The 18,106-nt window shown below is 42.4% G+C and overlaps 2 protein-coding genes across 8 annotated transcripts; one reads left to right on the top strand and one right to left on the bottom strand.

The window, feature by feature from the left end:
- Positions 1–666: 666 nt before the first annotated feature.
- ppp3ccb (protein phosphatase 3, catalytic subunit, gamma isozyme, b) lies at positions 667–14,033 on the bottom strand. Of its 2 annotated transcripts, none has more exons than XM_068334493.1 (14): positions 13,529–14,033; positions 9,700–9,897; positions 8,623–8,747; positions 7,922–8,033; positions 7,348–7,493; positions 7,128–7,267; positions 6,061–6,138; positions 5,695–5,789; positions 5,488–5,613; positions 5,188–5,265; positions 4,825–4,909; positions 4,038–4,135; positions 3,113–3,139; positions 667–1,608 (listed from the first exon to the last, which is right to left on the bottom strand). In XM_068334493.1, exons 1-14 carry the CDS (start codon positions 13,578–13,580, stop codon positions 1,424–1,426), a joined length of 1,545 nt encoding a protein of 514 aa, XP_068190594.1. In that variant the 5' UTR covers positions 13,581–14,033; the 3' UTR covers positions 667–1,423. The 2 variants fall into 2 exon arrangements, with proteins under 2 accessions (XP_068190594.1, XP_068190596.1); XM_068334495.1 differs by having other exon boundaries at positions 667–1,599; positions 13,529–14,030.
- LOC137608263 (myosin light chain 5-like) lies at positions 13,607–18,070 on the top strand. Of its 6 annotated transcripts, none has more exons than XM_068334503.1 (9): positions 14,098–14,176; positions 14,396–14,514; positions 15,363–15,411; positions 16,339–16,446; positions 16,559–16,634; positions 16,709–16,813; positions 17,327–17,405; positions 17,484–17,532; positions 17,898–18,070. In XM_068334503.1, exons 3-9 carry the CDS (start codon positions 15,409–15,411, stop codon positions 17,994–17,996), a joined length of 519 nt encoding a protein of 172 aa, XP_068190604.1. In that variant the 5' UTR covers positions 14,098–14,176; positions 14,396–14,514; positions 15,363–15,408; the 3' UTR covers positions 17,997–18,070. The 6 variants fall into 6 exon arrangements, with proteins under 6 accessions (XP_068190607.1, XP_068190605.1, XP_068190604.1 ...); XM_068334502.1 differs by having other exon boundaries at positions 14,751–15,411; XM_068334506.1 differs by lacking the exons at positions 14,098–14,176; positions 14,396–14,514 and adding an exon at positions 13,607–13,742.
- The last annotated feature ends 36 nt before the right edge of the window (positions 18,071–18,106 follow it).

Below are 18,106 nucleotides of genomic sequence, written 5' to 3'. Positions count from 1 at the left end.
TTTCCTGCGGAGCTCCTTCATCTGCAGGTAACAATGTGGAGGGTCGGTGTTGCTAGGAGACGCAGCTCAATGCCTCTCGTCTTCTGCAGCAGCACAAAGCGACAACTCCCACGCCGCTGAGATTGACAGACGCACGTTGATGTCCTTGAAGAACATTCAACACACACACACACAAGCAGTTCAGTTTTTTATTTGGAGTGAAACATTGACATAAATGAGAGGCCTCGCATTACACTTTTTACTTTTTTCAAATTTAGCTGTAACACAAAAAAAAATCCTTGATTTGAATTTATCTTTTTTTTTTTTTTAAATGGTTTCTGTACATTCAGTGAGATATGTTCAGAAATTAGGCCTCCCTCCCTCCCGACATACTTCTGCCACCCACCTCCCCCAAACACAAGAATGAAATCAAACAACCTTCCTCAGGTCTGTTGCCTCTCCTCACATCTTTGTTTTGGATGATTCTGGTTTCATAGAACATTTTTTTTCTTTTTTACTCTTACAGTTCTGACCGTCATTTCTATTCAACTTCAATTCATCCTTTCACCCTGCAAAATAAATGTTAGTTTGCTCTAATGATGTGTTTGAGGCTAACGCTGATAAAAATCTTAAGCTAACATCCAAGACAGACAAAAACCCCAACAACTTGTCTAACAGGCTAATTAATGACATGAAGTCATGAAGCTGCATTGCTGGCACAGACATGCTAACGTTAGCTGCTGCTAACAGGAGGACTAAACTTTGGCATCATTGGTTGGTAATGTAATTAAAAGAGACCAATCCCAAAGCTGCGTTCCATTTAGAGCAGCTCCTCTGGAGGGTCTCAGCTGTTTCACTAGAACTGATAGAAATGACGACCAAAACCATAATAAACTTTTTTTTTTTTTACGCTGGTCCAGCCACATCATCATTGTCATCATCATCACCATGCAGAAAGCAAACTTCCTTACTCAGCATCCATCTCCATTTATAAGCTGATTTATAACAGAGCAAAATAACCTTTAATCTTCCCTCTTTCTCGCCCTCCCCGCTCCCCCATGCATGTGTTAAAAAAAACAAAAACATCACATTGAAAAGAGGGAACAATTAAAATGTACATATATAAATGTCAATACTCGCTCATTGGAGCTCAGTCACACTATCATTGGCATAAGAAACAATGTGTGTGTGTGTGTGTGTGTGTGTGTGTGTGTGTGTGTGTGTGTGTGTGTGTGTGTGTGTGAGTGTGTGTGCGTGCGCTCCTGCCTCCTGGTGGGACTCTGCTGGGCAGTGATTGATGGTCCGTTCAGTCCTGAACGATGATATTGAGCGGATGATGAAATAAATTAAGCGCAGCGGCGAGTAGCTCCGACTGAACGCCTCCCGCTCTGAAGGAGGAGCGTGGGAGGAAGAGGAGGAGGAGGAGGAGGACGGGTGGGGGTCTTCAGGCCTGTGTGTTGGTGCCGTTCTTGTCTGGCGGGCCAGTGCTGGCCGGCAGGTTGTTGAGGGAGAGGGCGGCGTCCGGAGGCTTGGCATCGCGGCGCGGGGGCATCCTCTCGTTGATGCGGTCCAGACCCCGAGCCTCCTCAAAGCTCTGGATCTTGTGCTGCGGGTTGAAACCTTGAATGGCTGCAACATAAAAAAGAGCAACCGGTTTAAACCTCAACTGAACCATAGATAATTGATTTTAAATCACTTTTAGAATTTATTTTAAATATAGTTTCAACAGGTGGGAGGAGATGAAGATGGATTTTGACGTTTTTGGCTATTGAAAGTAAATTACTGCATTTCTACAATCAGTGGTGAATTACTAAATACTTGATACCAGTTTTAAACATGTGTGAATTCCATAAATTCAGATTCCTGTATTTTATGAGTATTTAAGTGTCCCAGCTGCATACAGTTGTGAAGTGTTTAGATTCCCGGTGGGACAAGGAGAGACACTTACTTCAGACGGGACGAGGACAGCATGAAGAAAAAGAAAGAGACGGATTAAAGGGACAGTTCATCATTCTAACTGCAGATAATAATTTATGATGTCATATCTGATGTGGCCTGTCCGCCATAATAAAAAAAACCCCAACAGAAACCCCATCACAATAAATCTAAATAAATAACATCATATCCTGTGTTATAACGGCTGTATTAATGAGCTGCACCTAAAAACACCACAGAATTCCAGATGTGCCCATTAAAGCATCTATTAAATGATTTCTCATTGTTGTTCCCTCACTAAACAAATTACAGAATTCTGAATTTGGTTTAAATATTGAGACGCCTCGAAATTTAAAAGTACAAAAATAAAAGTGAAACTATAAATCTGTGGTTGTCAGGCAACAACCCTTTGACTTCTGGCTCCACAGGGACGAATACGACCACTAATTGTCTCTTCGTTTCTCTTCACATCCTTTCAGTTAACATGGAAACGTTGCCATGGAAACAGAGAGCCCTCTTCTTTACATGTATTGAAATGTTTTTTAATCATAGTTTGAATCAAAAATCACTGCAACCAAGACAGTTAGAAAATGTTTCCGAGCAGCAAAATGTGATGCTGAAACTGACTTTAGGATGTTAAATGTTAACTAGCAAAAAGACAATCAGGTTAGCATCTGCTAGCAGGCTCTTTAGTCCCCACAAATATAACATCATCACGTTACACACGAGTCTGCAGTTTAGTCAACTCATAGAATTACATCAACCAGCACAAAAACAAGTCTCTTTAAAAGGCTAACATGTTAGCATTAGCATAAGCTTGGCTCACTCTGGTAAAACATCACAAACTAGACGAAATCTATCAGAACATTATATCATGAAATCAGAACAGGCACAGACACAGACAGCTACAGACAGATAGACAACTGCGGAGGACAAACATACAGACAGGTACAGACAGACACACAGTACATACAGACAGCTATAGATACTACAGAGGACAAACAGACATACAGACAGATAGCTAGGAAGAGACAGACAGACATACAGACAGACGAGAGGTACAGACAGCTACAGACAAATAGGCACAGACAGACAGCTACAGACAGACAGCTACAGAGAAAAAGCTACAGACACAGACAAACAGGTATAGACAGACAGCTAGAGACACAGACAGACAGACAGCTCCAGACAGACATACCTCGTGCCTCCTCTGCCTCTACGGTGGCTGTGAGTAGGAGAGTCATGCCCGAACCGATGGAGAGAGAGTGGAGTCAGTGCAATCAGTCAGTTAACATGGAGTCAAACCACAGACCCCCCCACCCCCCAACACGGACACGCATGTTAGAGCAGAGCTACATGTTTAACACACATCATCACCATCATCATTTGCTGCTGGTTTAAACACGCTGGAAACTCGGACACGAACAAAAACATCTTCCTGATGGGGGGGGGGGGGTACTACAGCAGCAGCCCACAGCCACAGACCATCTGGTGCTGGTCATTAGAGCCCAGCCGGGGCCCACGCTGGTGAGCCCATCTCCCCACAGCCCAACATCAGATCCATTTCCGTCTGTCGCTTTGATGTCGTCCGTCAGGCTCATTAAAGCAGTTCTAGAACAGGACTAGTGGGCGGAGACACCGTCCTCTGGACAAGGGTCACATGACAATCCAGAGCACACAGTGCAGAGGATGGGGTCACATGACATAGCATCACCTTGGTTACCACTGGTGTTGTTTCCCTCCAACTAGAATTTCACTTAGTTCATCTCCCCACCAGAGGCCCAGCAGTCCCCCTTAAATTACATTCAAGTTAAAGATTAAAATCTTAAATCCAGAGTTCTGGAACCAGCCAAACATTTAGGGTCTGATTGGCTCTGGATTTTTATTTGGATCCATCATTATTCCAATTGAAAAATTAAGAAAATATCAAAGCTTGCAATGTTTGATGAAGACAAAAAGAAAATCCTGACAGCTCAGTGTGAACTTTAAATCAGGTGAGCCTCAGCCTCTCTGTCTTTGGAGGACTACGTTTTCACCGAACGCCTCTGACGTTAGCTTCAAGCTGTTTGCGCGACCGCAAGCATTCGGTGAGGGGGGGCGTGCTCGGTTACATTCTCACTCACCGCTCTGCAGAGTCCGCCGCCCTCCAGACAGGACTCCCAGGGGGAGAGTCCCAGTCGGGGTCAAACCCTTCAGCTGCAACACGCTCTCGTTCTCCTCCCTGTGGAAACATCAGGACGCCATCAGTGAAGCTATCGCCCGCTGGAGCTGAGGTGTGATCGGGTGTTCCTCAGGGAGCCGCGCTCGGATTCAGTGAGATCACAGCTCCAACATGTCCACATCACACGGAACGATCACCCGACGAGTTTACACCTGATCATCTGGACCAGTTAAAGGTGGGTCACATGGTTTCCAAACTGGGATTAGCTCACCTACCCAGCACTGGTAGTATTAAAACGACACAGTAATTAAAAGAAGTATTTTTTTCTTTTTAGAAAGTGTTAAAAGTAGGACTGAACATAAAACGAATACGTTCATTTTGAGACTATTAATTAACTAATTACAGACTTTGGATAGGGGGCTTGTGATACTTTTCTTAAAATAATTTAGAGACATTTTCTCAGTCATTTATCATCAAATCACAATTTTTTTGACACACTTCAGGATTAAAAGAGGACACGTGTTAAAAAATATAAAGTCATTAGCCTCGTATTAAAACTGGGGCGAGATGAAAGGAAGAAGGCTGTCGCTCTAAAGTCTGACAATCCATTTTCAACTTTTTTTATTCAACTTATCTTTGACGGAATCATAATTAATATAAAATGAATCTCTGTTTAGAGCAGTTTAAAAGACGATTCTCATGACGACTTGTTGACGAATCAACCGCTCTTGATGGGAGGTTGTTCTCACCTTAGCACAGAGAAGACACGTGCCATCTTTCCAATCGCCCGGATCTTATTTCTGATCACCTCCTTCCTGACGGCTGGAGTTCCTCCTGCAAGACGAAACGACGGTCAAAGGAGAGGAACATATGCTTCCTTTACCGGCGTCGACCGGCTATGAAGGAGAAACGAGGCTACAAGGGTTCAAAGCGTCTGATGCAAAGTCACGGCCAGATGACATCAACCGGGTTTCTTTTTTTTGTCATTTTGTTTGTTTTAAAAAAAGCTCTCAGTCTGAGGTTTAGTCTCTGCAGATTAATTCACAAACCATAATCCACCATCTGAAAGAGTCAACCCACTCCTATCTCGTGATGATGTCACTTCCTCTTACCTTCACACGTGTCGTCACCTTCTGACATCAGCTCGTCATCAGAGCAGATGTTCAACACGTTGACCAGCATCTCTGTCACTATAACACACACACACACACACACACACACACACACACACACACACACACACACACACACACACACACACACACACACACACACACACACACAAAATTACTCATTATTCAGAGCACATGTGAGCAAAATTTGAATTTGCAGTAAAATCTCTGAGTTCAAAATGTTTATTAATTTGAAAAAAGTCAAAGTTTAATTTGTGAGTCTTGTCTGGTGAGCCCCACCTTTCTCCCCCACGAAGGGCAGCGACCAGGTGAACACATCCATGAAGTTGGGCAGCCAGTAGGGGTGGGGGGAGCAGTTGAACTGTCGGATGTTCATGACGTTGTTCTCATATTTCAGCACCGCAGCTGAAAAACCACAGACAGTTACATTTAAGTGATGCGCCTCTGCCTCCTGTTGCCATGGCTACCATCCTTCACTTGTCTCACCTTTGTTATTGTACACATCCAGGTAGTTGGGAGCAGAGAAGATGGTGATTAAGGAGGGGAAGCCTGTTGTCTGACTTTTCCTGTACATTCGATATCTGAAGGGAGGAAAACACAAAGAATAAATCTGTCATTTAGGGACGAAGTGAATCTGATCCCTGATCAGCAGCTGCACTGATTCTACAGTACGGTTAACCAACATCCCACACACATCCAACCAAATTAACCAGCATACACACCCTATGTGGTTAGCCTATGTATACTGCATATACATCATCATGTCCTGTATAAGGCTGATGATGATAATCCTCCTCCTCCTCTCTGACATCATCAGACGACTGATGTCAGACGCTAATCAGCTTCACTCACCCTGCGTCCTGCGCTTCGTGTGCTCGTATTACAGACAACAGGTTGTTGTTAATCAGGAAGTCACACACTGCTGGGTAACTGGAAAAAGAGTGATAAGAGTGTTAGAGAAAGGCGGCTCCTCCGGCTCTGACCGTACTCTTAAAACCATCAGATTGATTCAGGCTGTCACCTAAAGGACTCTTACGGATGTGATTCGATGTGCTTGTTCAGACAATATAAAAACACCACATTTATTTCCCTTTAATCAGAGTGCAGCCGCTTGTTTCCGTCTTGCAGGAATGTTGGTTTTGGCAACAGTGGAATCTGGTCTACGTCAGGGTTGGGTCGTGTTCCCTGTCTGTCTGGTCTGGTGTATAACTTTAACTGGATTCAACTCTCAACCCAGGTGAACGAGCTTCTGTGAGGTGCAGCAAGAGCCCTGGGACAGCCAGTTAGGATCAGCGCCTGACGCTAGCTATTCACAAAACACCAAACCATGTCATATTTCTGATATCTCACTCAATCTGTTCATCCATGAACTTGGTCAAATGCATCCAACTTTGTTTTGTTGAGTGATCGAAGGTTAACCATGAACAACTGAACAACTCGTTCAGAAGCAACTCTCCTGGTTTACTGCATCTTGTATAATAGACACTGTGAATTATAATGATAGCTCTGTTCCTTAACTCCAGGACCGGTGACACTGTTTCACTGTGGGCGACAGGATTCTGACAGCTCACATCCAGATCAAACCAATCTTCACTAATAGATCTATTAGAGGAGCAGAGAGGAAGGTTTGGAACTCCTAAAACAAACTACCGCAGGAGAAAAGAGGCTTTGCAGCAGCAGCTGCTTTCCCCTCTCTCTGACCTCCACATGGTGTCAATATTGCAAATGCAGTACAAATATTAAGACAGAGCAGAGACCTGCTAATATTTATTTTCAGTATCTGTCTGGCGGCGGATTTAACCGGCGGTCACTTATCCAGAGATAAGCCATTGTTTGTAAAAGCTTTAATCAGCTCAGATTAACGGAGCCAGCTGCTTCTACATGTGGAAACATTTGCAGCATTTCCAGAGTGGTTATACCTGTAAAAAAAAGAGCAGCCCCTCACACTGTTGTGGCAGAAGTGTTCCTGGGTCTTTTCTGAGCCATAGTCCTCACCCGGGTCCGACCAGAGCAGGTCACACATCGGTCCGAACGCAGGAGGTTCTTTAAACCGGTCCAGCTATGCACAAAAACAAAGTTTGCAGCGGTCTGATTATTCATTTGTATGCTCTGCTGTGACTGCTCAGCACCCCCACTCACCTTCCGTATGTCATCCAGGCAGGTGACTTCAGGGCTCAGACCTCCATGCACACAAAGGAACTGCTGATTGAGGAGAGCAGCCAGAGGCAGGCAGTCGAACGCATCCATACAGGCATCATACACAAGCTCAGAGTACTTTATTTTACCTGAAGGGCACAAATATAAACACCAGACAGAGGAATCCCGTTTAGACTCTTAAACCTGCAGGATGAAGAAGTTTAAAAGAAAACCAAAGGAGGGTGTAAATCTGATTTACCCTCCCTCTTAAAGCTGATTTACACCCATTCAAAGCCAATTAATTCTCCCATTTGAAGATTACTGACGTCAATGTTTGAAACTGACTTTCATCCGACTTTGAATTCCCATCTACAGCTGATTTACACGTTTGATTATTCTTTTTGAAGCAAGTTTACACTCCTGTTTGAAGCTGACTTACACTCCTGTTTGAAGCTGACTTACACTCCTGTTTGAAGCTGACTTACACTCCTGTTTGAAGCTGACTTAAACTCCTGTTTGAAGCTGACTTACACTCTAGTTTGAAGCTGACTTACACTGTAGATTGAAGCTGACTTACACTCCTGTTTGAAGGTAAAGTACTCTGTGAGATGCCGGCACTCATGGTTGCCTCTGAGGAGGAAGAGGGTGTTGGGATGATTGATCTTCAGAGCCCAAAGGTACAGAACACACTGTAGAGACACACAGAAAGGCTTTTAAAGTACAACAAACCTTCCACGATCCACACCCACTGTACAAAAGCTTCCACAAAACCATCATGACAAACTCCAAGCTTTTAGAGGAGTCAGCTTGATAGTGATTCTTTATGAACCTCATGATTAGTGTGACAAAGAGATAAAACTACCTCCATTTGGATGGAGAACACCAAAACTGACTGGTTAAAGAGGGTTGAAGCAGGCTGGAAGAACACTGATCCAATATTCATCTAATTCGGGTCACATTCTCGTTCCTGAGCATTAATGACTTCTAAATTAATCTGGTTCATGGAGGCTGCTCCAGAACGATTTGACCCGGTTCCTCGCTGGGCTTTGAAACTGGATATCACTGCTCCCAGTCTGAAGATGCCATTCCAGCAGATCCAGAAATCCTAACAAGGCAGCAGCAAATGTCAAGACACCCATAACTGGGTTACACTCCTTCCAGAATACACGCCCCATTCCTTCCTGTGATTGCTGTATGAGTAAGGCATGCTGTATATGTGTGTACATGCATGTTTGTCTACACAAATGTGTGTTTGTGTGGTGAATTGTGGTCACCCACCTCGATGCTGAAGTAGCCCCGGTCCACGTAGTCACCGAGAAACAGGTAACGGGTGGTGCTGGGGGACCCCCCCACCTCAAAAAGCTTCATCAGGTCAAAGAACTGTCCGTGGACGTCTCCACACACTGGACACACACACAAATATTACTATTATTACAATCACTAACATTACCTTCATTTTTAAAAACTAGTGCTGAAGCTATAAGGGTTGTGCTCCACCAATCAGGTTCCATTTCACCACCAGTTGCTTCCATTAAAGAACAGATTTCCAGTAAACACAGTGGGGGGACTGGTGCTAGACCAGAACAAGATAGCTGGGTGGGGGGGGGTGAAGGGAGTTCTTTCTCTTTAGCTAAATCGATTAATGTAACCCTTCAAATCACATTAACTCTAATCCAAATTCCACTCATTAGCTTACCCAATAAAGCTGCGTACATCCTAAGTGGCTGCTTGTTAGTGTGTGACTAAAACATCAGCCTACGTGATGAAGTGATGAGGAAGAGGACATGTTTTCCTTGTCAGAAGTAAAATAAGGGTATATTAAAAACACACACACACATGAACCAGTCTGTACAAGGAGGGTGACGTCATGTGGTAACGCCTCCTTAAAGCAGCTCAGCAGTAGAGCTGCCTGTAAGAATGTAGCGAGAGGCTAACATCCAGCTAACTGCTATCACCCACTGACATCAGTTCACAGGTAAAGATAAAACAAGAAGAAACATTCCCTTCCTTTTAGCTCAAACTAACAGATTTTGCAATCGTGTGAATAATGAGCTGATTTTTCCATCCCGATGGATTGATTGATTCCTTCCAGCTCTGGATGAACAGTTAGAAGATAAACGCAGTCAAATTGCTGCTATGATTGAATGCGGAGTCAGAAAGCAGACAAATAGATGAAACTATGGAGTTACAGAGCAGGAGGAGATAAAAATAGGCGCGGAGGGCTGGATACCTAAGCTAAGCCACATGTCGACGAGGACAGCTGCTGCATCGGAGACAAGCTGGATCGTCTTTGTTTCGCGTCACTAACGCTCAAACGATCTCAAACAGTGGAATACATCCTAAGTCAGCCGTTACCTGTGATGGGAGCTTCGACTTCCAGCATGCATTTCTCCTGACGGAGGATGTCAGCTCCCTCGTTGATGATGCGCAGGGCCGTCTCCTCCTCCAGGCGACCCTCCTTCACCAGATGGGCCTTCAGCACCTCCACGCTGGGCCTCCCGTCCACGTACAGGTCTTTGACCGATAGGCGCGTCCCGGGAGGAAAAGGCACCGCTGTGGACAGGAAGGGTCGATTGATTAGAGCCGCAGCAGTTAGTTTCATCATCGAGTCATTTATTCAGAAAGAATTAAATGTTCTCCAAATCTTTCCATCAATCCATCTTTATCAAGATGAGACGATGGTAACGGTCAAAAATGCTGTTAGTTTATCTTGGAGTACAAAAGTATATTGATCATCTCAGCAGATAATGGATAAAAAATAAACATGAAAAACATTTAAGTATTGTTTGTTACGATTAAAGACGATATGGTTCAACATTTATTCTGAAAATATTATTTCACTATCTGGATCTGTTCCGAATTTGTATCATCATGACACAAATATGTGATTGTCTTACAACAGAATTGATGGATTATTTTTAAGAAACAGGAAAATATGGAAAAATTTCCTCTTTAAAGGGGGAGGAGTTCTCAGAGGTTCCTGGTCCTGCTCCAGAACGTAACGGGTTCTTTCCTGGCCTGCGTCCCACTCCTCCACCAAGTTTGGAGGAAATCTAATCCTGTGGTTTTAGTAATCCTTCGAAAAAGCAAACTGAGAGGGCCTGTAGCTCCGTCCTCAAACAGACCTGAATCCTCTGTATTCATGCACATTAAATCATTCATGTCGAATTGAATCCTGGGTAATTTACACGTCAGTAGTCCTCACAGGTCTCAAAATGATGTTTCCTTTCAAACTGCCCACTAAGCCTGATTATTCATTAAAACCTATGATTTATATCTAGAATTTGAATTTGATGAATTAGATTCCGCATTATTTCACTGACTTCCAGAAAATTTTTAATAATACTGTCCTTGACGGTAGTCGTATAATCTGACGTCATATTTCTGTTTGGTTTAGAACTCTTTTGGTCACATGATTCTCTCAGAGCAACTCTAAACACTTTTTTTAAGATTCTGCGCTGAGATCAGTCAGAGAAATTCCTCCTCCAGCGTGTCGACACTCGACCTGAAGACAAAGACGGAAAGTATGGCAGCAAAAACCAGGCCCTGCAGGAAATACCAAAAGGCCTCATTCCTGAAAATCTGTCAGAGAGGAAGAATCTGGAGGAATAGCTCAACTGGTTTTTACTCAAGCAGCTGCTTCACAAGAATGAAGAGTCGTCTGCTCTTTTCTGTAAATTTACTGAAGCAGAATGTCGTTAGTGCAGCGAGTCAGACAGAGAAAGAAGAAGTGAGCTGATATTAATCATCTCTGTAAGCCCGGTAAATATTTAATGTTGGTTATGATGAGAAATAATGTGATTACTTCTCCTAAAGATTTGAAACGACCTGAAACTGACTTCATATTTGTGTGAATAGCAAACAGCACAGCTAACAATGACTGTTTCCGGTGCAAAATAATCGATGAATAATAATCATTTTGGATTTTTTTTTGCTCTCTATGATTGTCAGGGGAATAGTGCATCTCTTTTGGAGATAATTTAAAAACCACTTCCTGTCGGTGACATCTCACTTCACAACTCTTGATCTTTATCTGCACCGTCCTGTCCAAACACAGATCTGTTGTTGAGCATGAATGGTTTCCTTGCTGACGAGCTGGTGCTAAACCAGTTCAAGGTGAGTTACATGACCCGTTGAGTGTGTCGTGGTTTGCTTTCAGAGTCTCAGTTAAATAGACCACCAAGGTGAAAGACCAGCTCTGTGCAGCCACTATTTTTTAGAGCAAACACACTTCATATGGAGAAATGGCTAAGTTGCATCAATAAGAAATAGAGCAGAAAAACCGATCTGGGCTCAGAGCACTACAAGAAGGAGCCCCACGTGGAGCTCCGTCGTGGGGCCTGTGCTGTCAACAATCACCTGACTGACAGAAACCTACTCAATATTATTTCACCTGGTTTCTAAAGAGAATAAGAAATTAAATTTGATTGGTTACTGCAACACATTTCACACGTTTCTTGATGTGTCAACTGCACACAGAAGCTGTACAGTATATAACTTCAGTATTGACATCCAGTTTCCTTGTGTGAAGCTGTAAGAACTCAAAACACATTGTGCAACAACCTTTTTGTTGCACAATACAAACACAGAGCCAGTGAGAATCAACTCTGCGGCGTCTCAATGACGGCCCTCCTCTGTGTTGCAGGTAAAGAGCTCCAAGGTCTCCCAAACCGGTTGACGTATTCTGCTGACTTCTCTTTGTCTTTGAATTAGCGGCCTCCCTACATCAGCGGCTACCAGCAACTAGCTTTCTTTCTTTTTTTTTCAAATCAAACTGATCTAATCACTGACTTCTTGCACCTCCTTTCTGCCATGCTAGGAGTTTAAGGTTGAATGGGAGAAGCAGGACCAACTTCTCTTTCCAAGTTTCTCGACGTGGAGATGACGGCCTATCAATCAAACAAATCTTGTTGGTCAAACATAAGCTTTTGGAGTAGGCTTTTATTTGCCAAAAGACTGGCATTACCTTATCGTTGGTACATGAAAAGAGACGATGTTGGTCATTTAGAGATTTATTTTGCATTTGATGTGTATTGTGGTGTTACTACAGCGATGCCGGTGTCGAGTCTGAACAGACGAGGGCAACAGAAGATCCGACTTCCTTTCCGGCCAGCGGCCTTTCAGAGGGCAGCTTTAACGGCATGGTGCTATCCTGCAGCTTTACACCCCTAAGCCTTCCTAACCCTCAGAGCCAATCAAACATGGCTGCCCTTCACCCAGACACACGACAGGACCAACCTGCTGCTTAAATAAACACTCACACGGCACTGACTAAATACACACATTCCATTACAGTCAGAAAGTGTGTTGTCTAAGTGGGCGTTGTACAGGACAGTTTTAAGTCGTTCTGAGAAAGTTAGTCCAGGTGATGATGTCATAAATCCACAACGTGAGGAGGATTGTCTGTTTGAATGGTGTTAAAGATATAAAACATATTTAATCATATTTTCTACCAGAACAACTTCATCGTCTGGACCAGGCAGGATTTCATAAAACCTCAATCTCATTCTGAATCACTTGATGTAAGATTGATGACATCTCACAAGAGAATATGTCGACCAAGGAGAAATGAAACGTGGTAAAATCAGAGCTGCTGAAAGCCATATATATATATATATAAATATATATATATTATGTTGGGTGATCATTTCACTTTCACAAACTACGATGACATCTCACATTTCTGTGCAATCAAAAACCACTGACAGATGTCATAATTATAATGATCTCGTCTTTAAAAATTAAACTTCAAACAGCTCATCTCTTGTGCTGGGAGGGGTTGTCACACACACATACACACACACTGCAGCATTTTAACATCCACAACCAAAACGTTTCTCCAGCCACCGTTAAAACGAATCCCTTCACGGAACAATGCGGCTTTTGTTCCCCGGTAAGATCCCGGTTCCCCCGGGCGAACCTGATCTTGTAACAGCTGAATGTCAACCAGAGCTGACATGTGGCAGTCCGGACTGCTAAGCTAACTGATTAGCAAGAGCCTGGATTGACAAACTCCCTGCCTCGTACTGATGATGTGGACAGCGGTAGTAACCCCCCGGTGACCCCCGGGCTGAGAGAATAAAATGAACGGGGCTAACTTGACATCCCTGCCTGCTAGCCGCCTAGCTCTGACAGCGGTCCCCGTTAACTTCCTGCTGCCGAAACGAACTCCGACGCATCCTACCTTTAATGGGTCGGTCGGTGGTGGACTGTTTGTTTTGGTCTTTCGTCGACATCCTCCTTCCTGGCGAGCTGCGGTTGGCTAACGTCCCGAATTCACGACTAAACTTCCAAATTCCTTCCTGGCTAGCTAGCTAGCGTGCTGGGCTAGCGGTGCTAGCTGCTGCGAGCGGCTCGGAGCGGCGGTAGACCGGGAGACCGAGCCGAGCCGGTCCGAGGTGAGCCGGGCCGGGCTGGAGTTAAACCTCTTCGAAGGGGGGTGGGGGGAGAAAGTGGGAGCAGGGGGGGGAGAGCTCTTCAACTAACAAATTCAAGGTGCTCCCGTCCGTCTGTGTGGCGGGGCTGCGGAGCCGCTGTCAGGAGAGTCGGCTGCTCCAGGAAACGGCTCGCGCTCCGCCGGTGATGCCTTCAGGAGCGTCAGATCATATCCCGACTTTATCCCTTTATTCCGGGACGGGTGCATCTGTCACGGGCCGCTGCTGTTTGGTCGTGATCCGAGGTGTCGTCCAGATTACAATAATCCGCCGCAAACGGATTTCCTACAACATGGCTCAACGCAGGGGGTTGTGGGTAGTGTAGTGTTACAGCGATATGATCGCAACGCGTTCAAGGTTTGCTGATCTGCGGACATCTGTGCTTTACTGCAACTGATGTGGGTAAAATTGATGGAAATTATTAGAAGCCAACATTTATTTAGATCTTAACCAGTTTGTACAAGTACTATTACTTATTTTACCGTCAAGTCAGTCTTAATGTGCAATTCATTTTATTTACAAAGGAGCGTTTATGTGCTCTTGTACTACTATGCTTTATTTTAGTAAAATTTCTAAGTACTTCTTCCATCGCTAAAAAATAAAATGTTATTTGACAGTGAATGCACAGTAGTTATAGCTCACTGATGCGTGATGGGAGCCGCTGGACTGCGTGACTATAGCGTCATCGTGTGACTTATAATGAAACTGCTTCTAAAACAGTTTGGTGATCGCAAACGTGAGTAAAACCAGAAAATTCACTTACTATAACATACATCAGTTGTCTTCTTCTTTGTATGGAGAATAAAACTTTAATACACCAACCATTACATATTTATTAACTCTCTCTCTCTCTCTATATATATATATATATATATATATTGTGTGTGTATGTTTTAATACTTGGATTTTTCTACAAATCTTATTATTTTTAGATTTCAATTTAAAACTAAAGTTTAATTTTCATGTCTGTAGTTTATATCCAGAACAACATCTACTAGAGACTCACCGGAGAAATTGAGGATACGTCAGAAACTAAAGACCGTCTATGTTCCATATAAAACACGTGAATGGACTTCTCATGAGAGTGACACAAAAAGGGGGGGAAAATCAATCTGTGTGACGTTTTTTTATCATTATCAGTACATGTTCAAATGAGGTTTCAAAGTTGAAAAAATCTGTTGAGCAATAAAACGTCACTCATAAGCAGAAGAACTTATATTTGAGCTTTTAGATATGTTCTCATCAGATATTTCAGCTGATCCACAAAAGGAAGACACTCTGAAAAACAGACCATTGGACCCAGAAACAAGTGATATATATTTGTATGCTATCATATTTAAAACCTACATTTAAAAGCCTGACACCGTCATCGGACCACCAGTGAAACACTGAAATAGAAACACTTTAAAAGGTCCAGACCAGCAGCTGCTGCTGGGCCTCCGGAGAACCAGAACTAGCACTCTTGACCATGTAGGGGGAACTTGGCCGGTCCCACCTCGACACCGGCTGGTCCATGAGGACTGATCTTCATTCACACCATCATCATCATCACAGATAGCTGCTGTATTTAAACTGTCTGCCCAGGTCACTGGACCGAACCAGCAGCATCGAAGAGAACCGTCAGAAGACTATGGTAAGTGGGATCAGCTCAGGCCCATCAAATCCACGCAGCGTGTTTAGAATTCACTTCACTAGAAGATATACACTCACCACTGTTATATTTGAGTGCAAATATTTTGTATTTTTGCTGCTGATTTGTGTTTGTTTATCGATATTGATAAGTAAGTATTTATGATGCGTTATTGACATCTGTGTGAAATCCAGAAGCCTCCTGGCTGCAAATAAAGTAATTAATTCCAACTTAATCAGCTGCTATAAGAACTTTTACATTTCATTATGGATATTTTGAATTTTTTAAAAACTTTTCTTTAACAGTTAATTTTCAAACACACAACATTTGGTTGTTACACTGTACTTTATAATTCAACACATATGGATAGAAAATTCACAGTAAAAGTGATGAGACCTGCTCACATTTTGAAAACTATCTATTTGAGTATTTTCGTGAGTTTTTATTTCTACCTATTGTAAACTACACTTTATTTCTGCATGTTTTTGTGACCTTACTAAACTGTTTGCAGAAATTCTTGAGCTTCCCAGCAGTATATAAAATAAATGGATTCACCTTTATTACCTGCTGCAAGTATTCTTGCATTTTTGAATTCATTTATATTTAAATGCTAATACTTAATCAGAATAATAAATGCCAAGCTTTCACTTTTTCTAAATATTTTGTATTTATTGTGCTTATTGGCTAATCATAAGTATTCACTGGCTTTGCAATACACAATAAGAAAAACTGTTTTTTTATGTCAAAGAATATTTGAAATTTTAATAACAATGGCAATATTACATTTTTCACTTTTAAATAGCTGAGAGTAATTTTATTTCTTTTTGAGCAACATTTAAGATTGGAATTCCCAGTTCAGCACTGCTTCTCCTTTGATTTTAAACTGTATAAAATCTTTAGTGTAATCACATGATGCACACATTGTTTCAGGCCAGCAGAAAGACAAAGAAGAAGGAAGGAGGTGCCAAGAGAGCTCAGAGGGCCTCATCCAACGTTTTCTCCATGTTTGAACAAACTCAGATCCAAGAATTCAAGGAGGTAAAATCCTTTTTACAATCACTATATTATCATTCATCATTGATTAATTGTTAGATAAGAGATCAATTCTGAGTGATCATTTTATAATAACACAGGTTTCTTTGTCATTCAGGCATTCACACTTATTGACCAGAATCGGGACGGATTCATCGATAAAGAAGATCTCAAGGACACTTATGCGTCTCTGGGTTTGTGGTTCTGACTTGTATTATTGGGCTGTCATCCAGGCGTGAACCAGTGGTGACAATTGATGTTTCCTCAGGTAAACTCAACGAGAAGGACAATGAACTGGATGACATGCTGAGAGAAGCCACGGGTCCCATCAACTTCACCATGTTCCTCAACCTGTTTGGAGAAAAGCTGCACGGTGAGAACCTTCAACATCATCCCTTTGTGTGTTTGTGTGTGTGTGTGTGTGTGTGTGTGTGTGTGTGTGTGTGTGTGTGTGTGTGTGTGAGAGAGATGGGTCTAGCGATACACCCTGATCAAAGTCTGAAGATCCACCAGAACAGTGATCAAACTGATTGACAACTGATGAGACACAGGTGGCTGACATAATCTGTTAGTTTTTCTACACATCCAGAAAGTCCCACACAGTCCAGCTGACCTCCTCATTTCAGGTTGATGAAAATGTGATGTCACAGCCAGTCTGTGCATCACTAATGTGCAACCAGCAGAGTGCATGTGTGCGTTGTTAATGAAAAAAATCAAAATCAACTTCTGTCGCCTCAAGACAGCAATCCTCCAACAGTCCTGTTGACCTCATACTTAAACTGGCTAGATCATAATGGACAAAAACCATCAACTATTTTCTTGTATTGAAAAGAGAAAGAGAAACATGACGTGTGATCCAATGTTTGCCTTTGGTTGTCATGTGTAGGTACAGACCCTGAAGACACCATCCTCAACGCCTTCAAAATGTTTGATCCTGAAGCCAAAGGCTATATTCACAAAGATGAGTAAGTTCAATTTCGCAGATAGATTTTTCACTTTTTATGTTAAAAGAAATGAAAGAAATTAGGTTTTTTTTTTTGCAGGTTACAGGACCTGCTGATGACACAAGCAGACAGGTTTACACAAGAGGAGGTAAAGAAACTTTAAGTTTTCATCCTCAGCTAAAAGGATTAAGGATTTCATATGCAGAATCACCATTTTCAAAGTAACGTATGAAATTATAAAAGAATGAAATATTTAATGCATTTAAAGTTGCAGCAATTAAAAGTTCTGCTACAAACACTACTTTAAAATGTTTTTTGAATTTTTATTTCAGTTAGATGACATAAAATATATTTGTAGATTAATCTGTAGAAATATCTCAAGTCATCTAACACATGCATAACATTGGATTAGCATTATAACATAGCGTCAACTGTAGGATGCAGAGAAACTACAACAGGAGATCTTTCCATGATATTTGACGCAACTGTTAACAAAAAGTTATTGAACTGCAGGTGAAGCAGATGTTCCAATCATCCAACATCGATGCTGCAGGAAACCTGGATTACAAATCTCTCTGTTACATCATCACACATGGGGAGGAACAGGAATAATAAACTGAACACAAGCTGCTGCAGTTTTGGATGAAGCATCATGTTTGAGTTTTAATAAAAAAGGAAAAATGACAAAGCTGAGATGTAATTTCTTTATTTCTAAAGGTCCC

Source organism: Antennarius striatus, chromosome 15, assembly GCF_040054535.1.
Source record: "Antennarius striatus isolate MH-2024 chromosome 15, ASM4005453v1, whole genome shotgun sequence".
Taxonomy (NCBI): Eukaryota; Metazoa; Chordata; class Actinopteri; order Lophiiformes; family Antennariidae; genus Antennarius; species Antennarius striatus.
Note: the sequence above shows the minus strand (reverse complement) of the source record. Positions and strands in the feature narration are given on the sequence as shown.